Raw genomic sequence first — 18,517 nt, 5'->3', positions numbered from 1 at the left:
TGACCATTGTTCATTTCTCAAAATCCCATGTAATCATATTTCTTCTGTTGACAGGTGCATTCAGTCTTATTTCCTGAAAATACCTATATCAGACAGAGCAGAGAAACAGGACTTTTAAAAAGAGATGGGACTAATCTGTTTCTGCAGTATGCCTTATCAGCATGCTTCCTTTTGATAAAGAATTCAGATTTTTAGTGATGTCCTCGTAGATGTGGTCAATGTCCTATCAAGAGTACCAGAATCTGAAACCTAATCAAAGGACAGACATAATTTTCATCTTCCCAAGGAATTTTTGTTATGCTGAAGAGTTAAGCCTTGAGTTTTTCAAACAAGCCCCAGTAGGCTGGTGGAGTACATGGGGTGTATAAATGAGAGACAGTAAAATAAACTGCAGTGAGCAGAGAGACTGTAACACTAATTAACCTTGTGCACCATTTATGCTCAGTCAGTATCCTTTGGCAGGAAGTCACAGGGTAGCTGTGAAATTGTGGTGCTAATGCTTAACTACTGCTGATTAATGTCTTCTACTCTCTCCCCAATTAATTTTATGGAGATATTTAACTCTACTGGGGATAGCATGGCCTCAGATGATGATATGCTTGTGTACAAGGAGCAAAGAAAACCATCGAGAGGTTCCTAGTAAGCATTTCCTTTGTTCACTTTAGAGGAATAGTCTCTAGCATTTTTCTCAGGAGAATTATTGGAAATGGGACATGATCCATCTCTGTCTTACAAGAAGAAGCACAACTGTGGTCTTTGACAGCTGTAGGTGAGCTTGACAATTACGTGGAGCATAATTTCCATTCTAAAGTTACTGTAAGCAATTCTTCATTTCCAGGGCATGCTGCATTCAGAATGATGTGGGACCTAAGTTGGAAACATGTAGGGATGTGTAGGGTTTCTTAAGGCTGCTTCTGTATGTCCTTCTGTTTTTTTAGAAGGCAAGACAGTATCTGTATAAGCTTCAGATTTTTCTCCCAACTCTGCCATTCAAATTAGCAATTAGAGATTCCAAACTGGATGGTAAGAGAGCTTTGAGAAGAAACGTGGACAAAAGAGGGGAAGAAAAAAAAGAAAAATACAGAAGAAAAAAAATCCTTGTTATAAAGTTTCTCACAAAAAAAAGGGATTATTGAACCAGAACCACTGTATGCTTTGTGTACTTTGTATACAGTGTACACAAGATGTAAGAAATGTAATCTTACATCTGTCTTGGCTGTGTAGTGTGTAGGAATGAATGTGAACTACTTCTCTCCCAAGTAGCGTTTAATATTTGCTTAAACACCAGTATAAATACTGTAGTTGGTACCAGGAATGAGAAGCAGGGCTGGATGTTGCACAACCTCCCTCAGAGAGAACGACACAGGCTGTGGGAGAGGATCAGAGCGCGCAAGCAGCGCTGCAGGAAAGGGACAGGATTCTTAATGCTAGACTTGCAGGAGAAAAAAGTGTTGCCATGTTCAGGAGCATCTGAAGTTCATAACATTACAAGTCATCAGCAGTAGGGTTGAGAGGTACCTCAGCGTGTGACATGGGCTTGGATCAGGCATGCAGAACCGTTCCTGGCACTAAGGTGCTCGACTCTATGTTGACATCATCCAGTTCCCTGTGCTTTGCTGTGGAATGGCTCCTGGGATCTATTGATCCATCTGCAGCCCAGATCGAAGGGGAAGAAGGGCATGCAGCTTGTTCTCCAAAGTCTGCCTGCACTGTCACCTTCTGTTAAGAGCAGCAGGGAGGAACAGAGCACTTCTAAGTCCTCCTTGTCAAATCGTGCCTGACAGTGATGTTTATAAGTGGCTTTCAAAAGGCTGTCTCATGTCCTTGATTTAGTGTCCTTGATCAGGCCTCATGTTGATGTAAATCAGGCTGCTCACACATACCTTGAGCTGGAGAGAGCATAAAATCTGAGTCATTCTGATACTAATACAAAACTTTCTCATCTCAGAAACAAAGAAAACATAAGTACTTTGTTATTAATTTATTTAGAAGTTGATTTAAAATAAACCCCCAATTTGCTAAGTGAAGTTACAATTTATGTCCAAAACTGTGATATATTTTGGCGTATTGCAGCACAGTGAAGCAGCAATTCTAATGGACAGCATTCAATTTATATTGGATTTTATCATGTCCTGTTTAGTGCTGTAAGTATGAAGTTTATCTAAATTTCACAGTCCTGAAAGCTGTAGTTACAGAGGATTGTGAAAGGTTTTTCACTTTTTTTTTTTAACTCAGCCCTGGTAAGTCCACATCTGGAGCACTGTATCCAGATCTGGGCTCTCCAGAACAAGAGGGACATTGATCTACTGGACAAAGCCCAGCACAGAGCTACAAAGATTGTCAGGGAACCAGAGCATCCCTTCTATATATAAAGAGAGGCTGAGAGAGCTGGGCCTGTTCAGCCTGGAGAAGACTGAGAGGGGATCTGATCAGTGTGTACAAATACTTTCAAGGAGAGTGTCAAGAGGATGGGGTCAGCTATTTTCAGTGGTGGTTGGTGATAGGGCAAGAGGCAAAGGCCACAAACGGAAGCACAGGAAATTCCACCTGAATTTGAGGAAGAACTTCCTGACTGTGAGGGTGACAGAGCCCTGGAACAGGCTGCCCAGAGAGGTTGTGGAGTCTCCTTCTCTGGAGATCTTCCAAACCAGCTTGGATGCAGTCCTGTGCCTCGTGCTCTAGGTGACCCTGTGTGTGCAGGGGGTAGGCTTAAATGATGTCCAGACATCCCTTCCAATCCCAGCCATTCTCTGTGTGATATATTTGATACTAATATGTTTGCTAATACAATGTATTAGTAAGAAATAGTATACTACATAGTATATTTGCTAATACTATGTATTAGTAAGAAAAATAACTTTAATTTTTTTTATAGCTGGTGGCATCATTCAAGACCAAGGCCTGAAAAACAACCAAATAATATGGATAACATGACATAAATTTGTTCTTTTAACATTTATTTCTAATAAAATAGGTGTGAGGGATGTGTATTGCTTTGCCACATGAATGTCTGAGACCTTATGCTGCTAGTACACGTAGCCTCCACCTTACAGAAGGTTTCGCATAGCATGGTTGGATTTCAGAGTAGCCTTTAGGTTAACTCATTTGATGACCTGGTATGCTGGTGAACATAAATGCACAGCCAATCAAGGGTGCATAAAGAGATCCAAAGACAACTACTCAAAACAGCTTGTGGAGTAAATTAGCACGGATAAAGAAGCGCACTCATGTCCTGATTTCTTCATTGAATCAGGGCCTTCATTTAAATTAGGCCACATTCACGTATTCTTCATTTGAATGCATTCACTAAATTTTATTTTAGAGAGTGTTTGAAAGACAGAATTACTGAGGAAGAATTTCACTTAGTATAAAGAGGGATACCAAGAACTGTTAAGGTATATAATGGGTAATGTTGCCAGGAAAATGTCACATAAGGAAGAGAACAGTGTAATAATTTTCAGATTAATCGGTAAGCACTGTTGCATTCAAAAGATGCTTTCTGGTACTGGTGATGGTCATGCAACTACAGAATCATTGCATATGGTCAGAAAAACTCTTTCTCTTTTCCATCTTTACTGTACGAGGTTAACCGTTGTTGTTCCATCTTCAGCTTGCATCTTGCTCCAAAAACAGCTTGTCGGTGTGTGTTTTAAATATGAAAGGAAAAAAAAAAAACGCATTCCTCTGACAAATCTAAAGGATGTAGGTTAAAATTCTCTACTTCTGATATCAAAAATCTTAATACCTATTTTACTTCTTACAGAGGAAGCATCTAAGTAACTTTCAACAGTCCGGGCCTCTGGCATCTAAAATCTGAGCTCCGAGTCTCCTTTGTTAAAAAATATATATATTAAACAGATGACAAATAGAATCCATCTTCTGGATGATTGAAATAAAAGATCAATCTTTCAAAAGATTTAAAGAAAGAAAAGATTCTTTCTATTTTGGTACAGCAAATGCTGTAAAATAGGAGAAATGGAAAACAATGTGATGCTATTGTCATAAGAATCAAAGTGTATAATGTCCCTGAGCACTCTGTCACCTTTTGCATCCCACAAATCTGTATTTGATGAGTGAAAACGATCTGCATGGCGAAGGCACTCAAATGGTTTACTTTACTGTTTTGATGTCTTACTATTATAAGCTTATGCTGGTCAAAGCAATCAGGATATGTTTGGCAGAAAACAGTGGCATACTCTGGCCCCTGAATGTGGAGCAAGAGCAGAATTTGAGCAATTTAGAAATGCTTGTAGACAGTTTGTGTCCTAAATTGTCAGTGTCCCATTCTTTTCGTCTAACAGAGTGCAGAACAGATCAGTGCGTTGTGCCGAAATTTCCAAGAAGTCCAGGCAAGCAGTATGGATGGACAGAAGGACATCCAGGATCCGTCTCCACGACCACTGGCTCGGCACCTTTCTGATGCAGACAGACTGAGAAAGGTCATCCAAGAACTTATGGACACTGAGAAATCTTATGTCAAGGTAAAAACAACGACGAGTTTTCTGGCTAGCTACAGCCTTCTTTGTGAGGCTGCCCATGATTTGTGGATGGTCTTACACATTTCATATGAGCACATGTGAACTCACATGAGTACGTGTGAACTGCCCTCTACAATGGCCATAACCTACAGAATTTGCCTACATAATTTCTCCTGTTGTTTTCAGTAGGCTTGTTCCTATAAGAGAGGCTGTAAGATTTGATCTATTAATTTTAATTTTGGTCTGTTTGTATTTATGTTGGAGACTGGAAGTTCATGGCAGGTAGAAATCTGAGTGTCAGGGTCCTCTGGGGATGTTTCTGTGGTTTTCCAAATGATGAAAATATATTCTGGAAAAAGAACAAAAAAGCCTCTTACTAAGTAAAAAAGAGTTTAACTGTGGAAAACAGTGCATAATTATTTTGACTCAGTAGTTTTCAAAGCTAAAAGGTTGTTTGTAGTATCTTGCACATTATTTCTCCTTTGACTGCTAAGTCTGTAATTTTTTAGATATATGTCCCTTCTTTTTACAAATCCAAATGTTGTGGGACTGGATGCTAAAAGCGATGCAGAAACCTTGATATCATTGATCTTTGGCAAGGAGGAATCGTTTATTTTACTTGATCTCAAAACACATACTTAAAAATACCTATTCTTGCTGCAGTCATTTATGGAAAACAAGCAAAGCATTTGTCAACTTGTTGATTTTAGAGTATCCACTAATCTCCAACCCTGCGCTGTAAATCTGAGGAAGCCTTATAGAACATAAGGCCCTTCGCATGTCCAGCTGGTTTTCTTTGTAGAGGAATCACTTGAACAAAGGCTCCAACTCTGCCTTTGCATCTTTGATTGAGTCTACCTGTACCCCGGAGGAGGATGCCTGCGTGAATCTGTGATGCTACATTGTTAGTCATGTGCTAGTCACTGCTGTTCTCCCTAGGTGAAACCACACCCAATCATAACCACATTCTGTCTTCATCTTGCCTTTTTCATCTGAAGGTCACTGAAAGCATGGTAAAACTGGGGAAAATCATAGCACAGGCAAGTTGTAGAAACCCATTATGGGATTCTTAGAGATGCTCATTATTCCTCCTTCACAAGAATCCCTGCATTTTCTTTTCTTAGTCCCCAGTCCAGCTGTCGTGCTATGGCATGGGATAGTAAGTCTTCAACGGTACCACCAGCTCTTCAAAGAAGTGACTGAAAAAATTCTTATTCATGCACCCCTGACAAAATAACCAAACACTTTAGTACCTGAATTTGATTTTAAAATGTTATCTGTCCTTCTGACTATTACTACTGATGTTTAAATGAGTGGCTATTTATATGGTTTATGATTAACATGCATGATTAAAATACTTGATGCTATTCAGGTGCATGAACATTCTTTACAATATGTACATATCTGTGCATATATATTCTTTAGAAAGGCATTATCTGAAACTTTCTCTCCCTCCTTTCTCTCCCTGTACTAAAATATAATTTGTTATAATCAGGCTTAAGGATGAAACAAAAATACTACATTGAAATGATTTGTCTTTAATTTAGCAATCATTTAGTGCTAATGATTTGAAAGATTTTGTTACAGAAAAGGAATTGTATCTCTTCTTTGCTCCCAAAAACTATGTCCCTCAGTTGTGATATAAACAATTTCCAATTGCAAAATAAATTGAATAAATTCTGTTCCTTGCAGGACCTGAGCTGCCTGTTTGAGCTGTACTTGGAACCCCTTCAAAATGAAACTTTCCTTACCCAAGATGAGGTGAGGGAATATCTGAAAGGTGTTATGTTCTTTTCATTGTTTTATGGGCCTTTGAGCTTTTCCATTGCTGAGAAGCACGACTGAAAAAGCAAACAACAAACGTGGCAATAGAGTTACACCACTTAGCTGCTTTCTGTCTGGTACGTGACTCACTGCTTTTTCTAATGGTAATTGTTGTTCTGACTAAAATGATGGTAAGAATACATTGCCTTTTTAATGGCTTTTCTATAAAATCCATTTGAAAACTTCATTAATGAACATATTATTGGCCTTTTCAGTCTCTTTGTATGTCACATCTCCTTCAAGGATTGTTTCCCTATTCACAGATGGAGTCCTTGTTCGGCAGTCTGCCAGAAATGCTGGATTTCCAGAAGGTGTTTCTGGAGACCCTTGAAGATGGAATTTCTTCTTCCTCAGATTTTAATACATTGGAAACACCATCCCAATTCCGAGTAAATACTTCATCTTCTATTATACTGAAGCGGGCCTAGAAATGTGTTTGGAAGTTCCACCTCTTTTTTTTCATATGGTTGCTTTTATGTTTGAAGCTCTTCTTTAGACTACAGACATCTATTCAGTGGTTAAAGATAAGTGCTATTTGTCATGGTTTTATCTTCCTCTTTCCCATGGCAGAGGATGTAGTATGGAGGACGCAGAGTAGACTCTGAATACTCTGTAATCTCTGAACTTATCTGTTCTATAAACACCACAAGCAGTGCTTACGATTCATAATTCTTCTGCAGAAAACTTTCTGCCCCTGTGCTGAATTCTGCACTATGCCCACTTTACCCGCTACAAAACAGAAGGTTTTCCTGGTAAATGCCGCAGGAGTTTCTCGTGTTGTGAGGCCCATCAGCACCTGGGAAGTGTGAACGGTTGTACATTGCCCTGTGTGTTGTCTTACAGCCGCACCGCTCAGTCCCGAGATGTAACTGGAGGAAGTAGGTGGTCCTGGGGATGCAGCCAGTGTCACTGAAGTAGGAGGTGCTGGCAGCTCTCCCTGACAATTGCTGCCTTTTGTGGAGCAAACATTAATTAAAAAAGGAGACGAGGGCTGCTTTCCTCCTCCTCCTCCTCCCTCACTGCTCCTCTTTCTTATCTTTCCTTTGGGAAATATTTTTCTAAAAAGATCTCCCTCATGATTCAGAGTCCCTCCCACATATTCCCAACCTCCCTTTCATCTAAGAAGCTCAGATGTGCCCTCTAATTACCCCCTGCCTAAAAGAAGGAAAGCAATTGGAAAGCAATGCTCTGCACTTGTTTTATACTGTCCTTTCTTCCACTGGCAGCTTTATGCCTTCCTTCCTATTGCCTGTATCTTTTCTCAAGATATGCTGTTAGATATCTCTTAATACTGTTCCTGTGCTGAGATCCACCACTACTGTAGGCTTTTCATCTTACTCTTTCCTAATGGAAAATTGAGAAGACTTCAGGCCTTGCCCAAATAGCCTGAAGTCGTCACCCAGGGAAATAAAGAAACCTCATGGAGCTACTGCCAGTAATACATTTGTGTGAAATATGCATACACATAGAATAAAGAATATATAGAGACAGGCAGCAGATAGTCAGAGCGCTAAGCCTGTGTTATGTGGCTGAACATTTGATCATGATTCTAGTAATGAAGTAAAAATTTTGATTGTGTTGATTTCAGAAATTACTGTTTTCCCTCGGAGGTTCCTTTCTCTATTACGCTGACCACTTCAAACTGTACAGCGGCTTCTGTGCAAACCACATCAAAGTTCAGAAGGTTCTCGAGAGAGGTAATTTAGCATCTTTTTTACTGTAATTCATTTCCATAAATTTCAACTTCAGTGAACCCTTGTAACAAATCTCATCAACTTGCAGAGAATGTTGACATAAAGCAAGGTGTAATGGGGCATCAGGCAGTAAGAATAGCTAAGATCTGCAATTCTGATAGAATACAAGAGAGAACTGAAGGGGTAAGATTTCTTTTGCAACACCTAGGCATAAGGCTGCAGTCTGCGCCGCCAGCAGAAGCAGCAGCTATATTTGGTTTGTGTCTTCATGCATGTAAATGGGTGGGTGTCCATCAAAGCTGCAAAAAACTGACTCTAGTGTCATTTAGTGACTGCTCTCTCTGCCATGAGTTTATTAACGTGATGCAGAACAGTGTACTGGAAGAACTATAGCAAGGAATAATAACAGCTTGATATAATTATTGCTCTTAATGCTTATTTTCACTGTGTAAGCCACCACAAAAAGCATCTATTAAAATGTATTTTTACGACAAGACTGGGGCTTTCGGTGATGATTACAAGTTGCGGTTCTGTGCTTTCGAATTGTCTTAGCCTCTGTGATTTCTGTGCTGTTTTATTTATATTTAGCCAAAACAGATAGTGCTTTTAAGGCCTTTCTGGATGCTCGAAATCCCACCAAGCAACATTCTTCTACGCTGGAGTCGTATCTCATAAAGCCTGTCCAGAGAGTGCTGAAATACCCTCTACTGTTAAAAGAGCTCGTGTCTCTGACAGATAACGAGAGTGAGGAGCACTATCATTTGACAGGTAACTTCTTTTATGGGAATTTACAGGAATTAATAAGTTTGATATTCAAGCCTTTCTGGAGATGCAGGTTGCCACTCTGCTAGTTGTCAGAGAACTTGTCAAAGCCTAGAGGAAATTTCCTCCCTCTCATTAAAAATAATAAGCTTTCTCCTGCTTTTAGCAAAAATTTTGACCTTGCATGTCCCAATCCCTTTGAAAAGTGGATGCCCAGCATTTGCTGTGACAAACAGGTCTAGGTATCTTACTCCCTAATTTCTGTGACAGGAGCATGTGTCAGGGCAATGCAGCAATTTTTTTTTCTAGTTTTATTTTTCCCCATCCCTCACAGGGGAAATGCTGACCAAAGCTCCATCTTGTGGTTGTTACTCAATTCTTGAAATGTGTCGACGTTTAGCAGCTCCAACAAAGAAAGTATTGTGAAGCTCGCCTATGACTCTTACGTAAAAGATACCTGCCTCAAAACTTCCCACATAGAAATAATTGTGTGTGGGGCGTCATAGGAAGGAAATAAAGTCAATTGCTTTTCTAGACTCAGATTGCTGGGACTTCACATTGGTGAATTCCAGTTCAGTGCTGTCAGCACGTCAAGGAGGAAAATCTAGCAAATTATTTTGTGGATAGGTTTTCATTTTAGCAAAATGGATGCAGGCAAAATACACTGCCAGCAAAAAGTCACAAGCCTGTTACTGCCTTTGGAAGGAGCTTCTGATACTGTATTTTTGCCATTGCAACCAAACTGCGGGTGACCGACTTGCAGGCCGGAATGAATACCAGCCTGTGCAGTGAACTGCTGACAGGACTGGAGAAACTAAGTGCCCTTCTCTGACTCCTGTGTGCATTAACAGGAAAGTGCAATGAAAACCAGCGTCGTTCTGTAATGAGCTAAATTCAATATATGATCATTAAAGTTCATCAAATTACTTATTCTAGTATGATTGTAGATAAATTAGTAGTCCTAGGTTATTACAGAAAAAAATAAATAAAACCGTGTTTACTATTGTTATGAATATTCATACGTTTGGGTGGTATTTATCTCAAGAATGCTTCTTAGTCTTTTGGGGCACTTGAAACACCAGATAAGCATTTTTCCCTTGCTGATGAGGAAGCGGACCTTCCATAGCCGCTAGGAGAAAGTACTGCTCTAAAGCTAGGATGCTATCATCCACATGCTGGGAATGCTGCAGAGTTTTACCCGTCTCAAAGAGGATTTCAGAAAAGAAATTTAATGTTTATAACATACAACTTAATCTGTCTCTGTAATTCTTAAACTTTACAGAAGCATTGAAAGCAATGGAAAAAGTAGCCAGTCACATCAATGAGATGCAGAAGATATATGAAGATTACGGCACAGTATTTGATCAGCTGGTTGCAGAGCAGAGTGGAACAGAGAAGGAGGTAAGAAAAGCACCAGTCTGTTTTATTCGGTCTTGAGACATAATCCTGCAAGCCACTGAATGCCCTTATCTCTTCCTGAAGTCACTCTGGGAACTTGGGTTCTCCACTGCCTTTTAACACAGTGACTTCCATATCTGTCCTGTCAAGTTTCTTTTTGTCAGCAGGTTACTGTAAAATTTCCAGACAGCTGCCAGAGCCTTTTTCTGGACTGACAAGAATTGCAAGCAGAAGTAGATATAATTCTCAAAAAAAAGACTCCTCCTCAAATCTTTTAGAGATTATCTGTGCCTAAAGGCATTCAGATTTTATGCCTCAGAGTTCTTGAAGTTCTGAAGATTCTTTTTCCACCCATATAAATGAAAATGGCAATTCCAGGGCTTTTCACATTGAAGTCTATTATTTTCATTCTCTACGCTTCTAGCACTGCGGCATCCGTGGCTGTTTGTCAGAGCAAATACTATTAGCTGAATGGATTGTGTTTACACATCTCTCAAACTGGGGCAGCAAGATCTCCACAGGGCCATTTGCATCAAAAGTTTACTAAGCAGATCAAATCCACAAAGACTGAGATCAGATATGAGAGCTGCTAACTTGGTTATTTTATGTCCTCCTAGTAAAAGCCATATCCCCACTTTTTTTGGTCACTTGATTTCCAGCCACTTATGGGAAACAAACTTGGCAACCTGAGAGATTCTTTACAGCTTTAAATAACCACAAGGTTAAAAAAAAAAAAAAAAAAAAAAAAAAACGGGCGGGGGGGAGGTGGCAGCAAGTAAAGTAAAAGTAAAGTAAGGATAGAAAGGTATATTACAAGTAAAAGTAAAAAGTAAAGTAAAAAACACCTCCACTAATTCTGCCTTTGGCCTTGTCATTAATGCTAATTACTCTATAGAAAAGGAAGACCAAGTTAATAAGTCAGACAGCTCACAACTGGCTATAATGTCAATGACAGAGTATGAGGTCAACTTAATACTCTTCTAAGTTACTAATAATACAAACTTCTATCCAGCTTGTATAACGTGTGCTCTTATTTATGGTTATTTCCTACTTGATGCACTTTCCTATTTGAGTGCAAATCTCTTTCCCTCTCTGGTGTCTCTCTGTCCATTCACTAAATATAGAAAATGTACATCCATAAGGATCTCAACATGTACTCAATAATTAACATTTTACATCTAGGAGCTGATCACAACACTAATGTATTTGTTCTTTGTAATTGAATACAGGTGACAGAGCTTTCAATGGGAGAACTTCTGATGCATTCTGCAGTTTCCTGGCTGAATCCTTTCCCTTCTCTGGGCAAAGCAAGAAAAGATCTTGAACTTACAGTGTTTGGTAAGTGTCTTTCTTAATGACCCTCTCTCCTTCCAAATCTAAAGAAAAACAAGTTGTTATCTTCTGCTACTGAAAGTGCCCCTCCTCCTTTTGCTGTAGCCATGTGGTATCTAGGATAGCCTTGGATCTGACAACAGCCAGAGAACTGTTACATTCCCTAATCGGAGAAGAATTGTAAAGTTTCACTTGTCCATTTGCTGCTGCTGTTTGCTCTGTTAGCCAGCCTTAGCTGCTCTTCTGCCTGTATGTAAACCATGGAAATGAGTGACGTTTCAGGAGACAATAATCTCTTTAAACTGTGCTAAAGCAGACTTTCAGTGGAGGCTGGTAGGAAAACAGTGATATTTTCTACTCCTGAGAATCCAGGCTAACCTCTGATTTACAGCCATTGCAGAAAAAAAGTGTTGTCTGGAAATGCCCATCCAAATTATTTTAACTTGAAAAATGAATGAGGAAATGAGAGCATACAACTAAGGGTTTTATTTAATAATATCTATACTATTAATCATTCAATAATTATATTACAAAATAATTAAAATGTTCCAGCAAAACATTTTAGGAACTTCACTATTTCCTTAAAGAACATTTATTTAAAGTTACATTGGAAAATGCTCACAGAGGAAGTCTGCGTTGACATGAGACCAGTCTCCTCCCCAGCCAGGGTTGTCATACACTCCTCCTCTCGCAAAGCAGGATACATTAAGCGAAGAGAGTGCTCGGACCACGAACAAGAACTGCCTCCACAGGTTCCCTTGGATGAGCTTCCCAGTGATTCACCAGCACCAGGCACCTGAGCCCCAGGAGTTCTGGGCAAGACATGCGAGAATGAGAGGACTCTGGCCTGTTGCTTGGCCTGGATTTGGGTTACCTGGTGTTAGTTTCAGCTGGGGCTCTGTGGTGGCAGAGTAGGAAACGCAGCTAATATGTGGAAAGTAGGAAAGCTATGCTGAACTCTGGAGTAAAAGAGCTAACTACGGCCACGTGCTGGCTGCGTGCAGGGATGGGACCTCATTATGTGCCCCTTGCCTTCTCTGCTCCCACGCTGGAGGGAAACCGGGATGCAAGAGTAGGGGCAGAGCTAGGCTGCCCTCCAGCCCACGTCAAGGCCTGGGGAGCGGAGTCATCCCATAGGCCACAGGCAGTGTCTGTGTCTCTTGTGTTTCTGATCCCTCCTCACACCTTACAAGGAATGTGTCCCTGCCTCACTGGAGGCTGAGACTGGGCAACATTAGTGAGTCACTCCAGTCATGTGTTGTGGAATTCAGAGAATTCCTGCAGATAGAAAAGCAGGAATTGAGATGAGTGTTTCCAAATGCTGAATGGCAGGAAGAAAAGAATTGCCACCTTTAGTGGCAGTTTTCTTTTGCCTACAGCCCTTCATTCCACCTGGAGACATCCATCAGTTTGTATTTTTTTTTCTACGCAGAGAAAATTTTCTGCATCTCTGCATCTGAGCTACATCTGTTGTATCTGTTTTGTGAAGACTTACGGGAGAGAGGCTGCTGGTCGTTCTGGAAAAATACATGCTCCACTGTAAAAGTTTGGAGCAAAATCCGAGCAAAAAAATGTTGCCACTGCATAAAGGAGTGTAGGATGTAAAACCTCTGCTATTATCTTAATACAGGGCAGATCCTTTTCAATCACTTTGCTCATCATCCTTTAAATTCTAGTGATTATAATAATCAGCTTTTCCACAATAGCATTTCCAATGAATATCGCGGGTGTATTGATAGCAATTCTTTTTCTTTCTTTCTTTCTTTTTTTAGTTTTTAAGAGAGCTGTAATACTTGTATATAAGGAGAACTGCAAACTGAAAAAGAAAATGGTAAGTTTGGTGTAAGTTGACGGGGTGGATGTTTTTGCACAGGCTCCTGCTGCCTCGTTGTCAAAGATGGACCATACTGGTGTTGAAGGGGGACTTTAAAATGCCGCCTTCCTGCACTAGACATCAACTCTTTCTCTCAGACCTGAAACAAACCAAGTATTCAGTATCTGTGAGCAAAAATATATATTTTCTCATTTAGCAAGTATCATCATTGTTTCTGTGAGCCACAGGATAGTTCTGTCAGGTGAAATATGAAATATTGCCATGTAGGAATGATGGCCTACTGTAATCTGGTGTCAAAGACCTCTGGTTATAGACCCTTGATCACTCTGGATAGAAAGGTATATTTTTAATATAACCTCATCTGTTCCCATTTACAAAGTGGGAATATTGAGGTCAAGCAGGAACTTGTATCTCCTAGTACCAGAAGTACAGTATTGCAACAGGCTTATTGTAACAGATGGAGGGTGTCTAAAAGTAGTGGCAGCAGCTATGTGATTATTGTATTCTGCTAATCAATGGTCTGTGGGTTTCTTTGCAGGAAACTTGTTGCTTAGTAGTACTTACATGTAGAAGTATTATTTTTAATAGGTACTTTTGAAAGTTGAAGCAATTACAAATTTCAAGGGCTGAATCTATCACCATTTCAGCTATATCAGCTACATTTACAAGTCAGTATTAGCTTACTGTAGGGGAGAGTCTAATGAACTGCAATTTCTCTTTAGATGTATGTGAGCCTTTTAAAGGAAAACAAAGTTACACCTTTTTGCCTTCTCTTAGAAACTAAAATACCTTCTTGTTTTTCCTTTTGCAGCCCACTAATGTTCGTGCTACACATAATTTTGGTGACTTGGATCCTTTTAAATTTCGTTGGCTGATTCCTTTATCTGCTCTTCAAGTTCGACTGGGGAATACAGCAGGTAATTCCCTCGCACTGAGTACTCCAGGAATGAAAACTTTCCTGGGATTCTGCAATGCTGCTTCTTCTGTCTGTCTTTTTTTGGAGCCTCTGGAAGTAGGCAACTATAGAGAAAAGAGTATCCACTTTCAGGGGGTACTGGCTCAATACATGAACCTATTTTTTCCATTTGTTATGTCGGCATCATTCCTCTCCTTCCGTGAGCTCAGGAAGATGCAGGATGACCTGGACGCTGACTTGCAGTGATCTTACTGCCGCCACAAAGGGTTGATAAATGGCAGAATGGAGATTCCCAATGAAAAGATACCATGACCAGGAAGGTATTCCACCATGGATGATTCTCTGTTGACACGCTTGTGTTCTTTGTGAGCACAAAAACACCGACCACTGTGTTTTCCCACGTGGAAAACTTGACTGCAGGATTTATTATAGCAGGGGGTTCTCTCCTTTTTGTTCTCTCTTTAAGTAAGTTGATCTTTATTGTGCAGTGGCCGTCAGTTGAGCCCAAAGGAAATGGAGTTGAAGCAAGCAAATACTATCTTACTCGTATAAGAGTCACAAGGCATTTAATGGCAAATGCTTTGCACACCTGTAAGCAGAGCCATGTAAGGCGGGAAGACGGTGAGCAGCATTAGAGTGGGTAAAGTAACTCTCCAGAGAGGGCAGAACTAGCAAGGCTGCTTAGAAAGTGAGAGTTCAGGGAACTTTCCTCTAGGTTCTGCCTCATTTGAGATCTTACGTGACCACTCTGTACTTGTATTAACACTGTCTTTGTGAGAGGAGGAATTTTGAAGTATATACAAAAATAACATTTTATTCCATGTGCAGGAACAGAAAACAGCTGTATCTGGGAACTGATTCACACCAAGTCAGAACTAGAAGGCAGGCCAGAAACTATTTTTCAATTGTGCAGCAGGTAAGCTTTACATGGAGGTTGTATTTGTCAAGGCATAATAATGGAATTAGAAAGAATTCACACTTCTTCCCCAAGTGACCTTTGTGTCAGCACTTGTAAGGCAGCTTTCAGTTGCTGGTTCCAGGCACCGAGCCAGTACATAACTGCATAAACTGTGATGATTTGAAATTGGAGTGAATTTGGCTCAGTAAGCCTGTGTTGGAAAGCTGTAGACACATGATCGTAAATCCCGCTGTATTATGGGCAAAGTAACTAGCTTTGCCATATTCTTGGTGGGATAGCAGAAATGTTCTGATAATGACCATTAATCCCAAAGGAGAACAGGTTATCTTTTGGGCTGTTTTCTTGAAGAAAAATAATGGCAATCAAAGCGTGAAAAATGCCTAACAACACGTAAAGAGGTTAGCTGCAAGACTGCTACCAAATAAATGGCCTGAAGCAAACACTGCACTAAAGCACCCCAGAACCAAGGAGGAAGGCAGATTTTTATACCAGTAGTGTCTGTCTTCAGAGGAAAAAGTTGGATTGTCTGTTTTCAACTTGCAGTGACTGCGAGAACAAGACTAACATTGTGAAGGTGATCCGTTCCATTTTGCGAGAGAATTTCAGACGTCACATAAAATGTGATTTGCCACTGGAGAAAACCTGCAAAGATCGTCTTGTTCCACTCAAGAACCGTGTGCCTGCAACAGCCAAACTGGGTAAGGCTCTGCCAAAATGCAAAATTCAGCCTGGAATCCAGGACGCTAGGAGGTTCACAATTATGAGCGTGACCATAGTGTGTCCTGTGCCTCAAATCGTGCTTCTTTTTCAGGCTGGGGGCACAGTCACACAGCCTACTCTCATGCCAAAGGCTGGAGGACAAAAGCAAACTTGCCATCTCCCACAATGTGTCTTCACCCTTGACATGTCATTAGCTTTATTAAATGAAAACTTAATAGGTTCGAAATCAATTTTAGTGGGTAGAAATGGACTCCCTTGGCATCTAGTATTAACTTTCCTTCCTTTTGTTCTCCTTAATGACTCAGCTGTAGTAACATTAAAAGCTCAAAGAACTGATAAAAGGCAGAGGTCCCACTTCTTTCAGTGCACTAAATCTACACCCCAGCAGATGCCCTAATTAAGTGCAGGCTTCAGATTATTTAGCTAAATGAGCGAGTGGTGGCTGCTAGTCTTTGAAGTGCTTCATCTATTTAGCTGTCTGTAACGTTCCCAAAACATGATGGGGATCAGAACAGTCCCACTCAGGCCTCCACACTGGCCCTCCTGTCCCTCAAGTACCGGAACCAGTCTTGCTTTCCTACAGATAGGTGAAAGTCATTACTACAGTTTCTGCAAGATTTTGTACATACTGCACATGAAGACAAGCATAAAACCCCGGGAGTGGAATCATGGGATATATTGCTTGTACCAGAGCATTGCTTTACAGAGCCCTGGTGGCCGGTGGGGACGAGGGGTAACGGTAAATAAGTTGAAACACAGGAAGTTTAATCTCTATATGAGGAAGAACTTCTTTCCAGTGAAGGTGACAGAGCCCTGGGACAGGCTGCCCAGAGAGGCTGTGGAATCTCCTTCTCTGGCGATCTTCCAAACCCACCTGGATGTCACCCTGTGCCATGTGCTCTCGGTGTCCCTGCTGGAGCAGGGGGGTTGGACTTGATGATCTCTAGAGGTTCCTTCCAACCTCAACCATTCTGTGATACCAGAGTGGTTACTTACCTGGCCTTGGATGGTTACCAGATGAGACTATACACTGTAAATTCTAAGCTATTGAGACAGACAGTGTAGTAACAGTTACCTTTTGGCACAACAACTTGCAAGTGCTTGCACTTTACTCCCTTTGCACAGCTTCCACGAGGTCTCTGAAGGTGCTGAAGACGACCTGCAGCAGCGAGTGGAACAGCGACGCAGGGAAAGGCAACTTCCCCGATTCTGACGAATGCAGCTTGAGCAGCAGCACCCAGAGCAGCAGCTGCCACACCGCCGAGAGCACCCAGGAGCCCAAAAGTTCATCCCCGGGTAAACATTCCCCGAGTTGTGCATCAGACTTCTCCAGTGCTCTTGTCAAGGAGTCCGATATTCTCAGTGATGATGATGATGACGATGACTACCAGAGCCTCAAGAAAGGCAGCCCCACTAAAGATATAGAAATACAGTTCCAACGGCTGAAGATTTCCGAGGAACCGAGTGCTGACTCCGAACGAGATCTGGCCCCTGAAAATGAGGAAGGGGATGGCTTCAAGGCAGACAAGCACCCAAAGCTGGTGCGTGGCCATTTCTGCCCAGTTAAGCGAAAAGTGAACAGCACAAAGCGCAACAGAGGAACGTTGCTGGCCATGCAAGAACGTCACCAGTCCCTTGACAGTCACTCTGATGCTGCAAACATGGATCTGAACTCTATTTTAGAGCGAGAATTCAGTGTCCAGAGCTTAGCATCTGTAGTTAATGAGGACTGTTTTTATGAAACTGTGGAGAGGCATGGAAAATCCTAGCTTTCTCAGCACTGTATTTAAGTTATGGTTCATTTTATGTCCACATAAAATTCAACAAACTTATTTTGCTTTAAAACTAGTAAATTCATGGAAGCCGCAAGAAAACTACTATCTATTCGATTTTGTGCACTAAGGCATTTTTTTTCCCCACAAAAACAGCTGTAAAGGATTCTTAAGTTATTTTAATTTATTGTGGATCAAAAATAGATTAAGTTGGCCAAGGTCTGTAAATTAGTTAACCCTTTCAAGCAGTTATTAACATTCTGTAGTATTCTTGAGGAGGGTAGGGGAAGGATGGCTTTGGTAGTATTTTAAGTTATCTGGAAAAGATACTAGTGAGGTGATAGAGGCAGTTAGAGTGGAAAGTAGATTTATAAAATGATCTTTTAAATACCTTGGGCATTTTAATTCTTTAGTTTTCATTTTTGCTTTATTTAAAGCAGAATTAAGTTATTTTAATGTGTTTTAGTGCACAACAGTGCCGAAATTTCATTTTTGTAAGTTTCAAGATGTTGTTTATACTTTATATATATATATATATGTAAATATAAATACAAAGCTTGGACTGTAATCTTTTATTTGACTGTATTTTTTATTTTCTCTACCAGCCTGTACAGTAAAAGACAAATAAGTATTGTACTTAGCAATGTTTTCTCCTTTTTACTGTGCTGCTTTTCTCCAGTTGGAGATTAAAGCCCTGAGTTCTTTGGTTTGGCATAAATGAGAAGGAGTATTAGCAGACCTTAAAGTAATCTGTGCACTTTATCCTCCTTTAAGCTGGTCGCTTGAGTATATTTATACACAGCTTTTGTTTTTTAAATTACTCTGCACAATAGGATGTTCCAGGATGTAAAGAACACACACACACACA

General features: G+C 40.5%; 1 protein-coding gene across 1 annotated transcript in view; it reads left to right on the top strand.

The window, feature by feature from the left end:
* TIAM2 (TIAM Rac1 associated GEF 2) overlaps positions 1–18,285 on the top strand; it is a 90,151-nt gene extending 71,866 nt beyond the window's left edge. The window contains exons 15-26 of the mRNA XM_088519601.1: positions 4,302–4,481; positions 6,171–6,239; positions 6,566–6,691; positions 7,891–7,999; positions 8,585–8,764; positions 10,041–10,159; positions 11,386–11,494; positions 13,261–13,319; positions 14,134–14,239; positions 15,067–15,154; positions 15,701–15,855; positions 17,003–18,285. Of these exons, the coding sequence (XP_088375727.1) occupies positions 4,302–4,481; positions 6,171–6,239; positions 6,566–6,691; positions 7,891–7,999; positions 8,585–8,764; positions 10,041–10,159; positions 11,386–11,494; positions 13,261–13,319; positions 14,134–14,239; positions 15,067–15,154; positions 15,701–15,855; positions 17,003–17,646 (1,944 nt within the window). The 3' untranslated portion in view covers positions 17,647–18,285. The remainder of the gene's footprint in view (positions 1–4,301; positions 4,482–6,170; positions 6,240–6,565; positions 6,692–7,890; positions 8,000–8,584; positions 8,765–10,040; positions 10,160–11,385; positions 11,495–13,260; positions 13,320–14,133; positions 14,240–15,066; positions 15,155–15,700; positions 15,856–17,002) is intronic.
* Positions 18,286–18,517: the final 232 nt, after the last annotated feature.

The sequence above is a fragment of the Tinamus guttatus genome, unplaced genomic scaffold (assembly GCF_059628265.1).
Source record: "Tinamus guttatus ecotype Peru unplaced genomic scaffold, ASM5962826v1 Tinamus_guttatus_pri_ptg000063l, whole genome shotgun sequence".
Classification (NCBI taxonomy): Eukaryota; Metazoa; Chordata; class Aves; order Tinamiformes; family Tinamidae; genus Tinamus; species Tinamus guttatus.
Note: the sequence above shows the minus strand (reverse complement) of the source record. Positions and strands in the feature narration are given on the sequence as shown.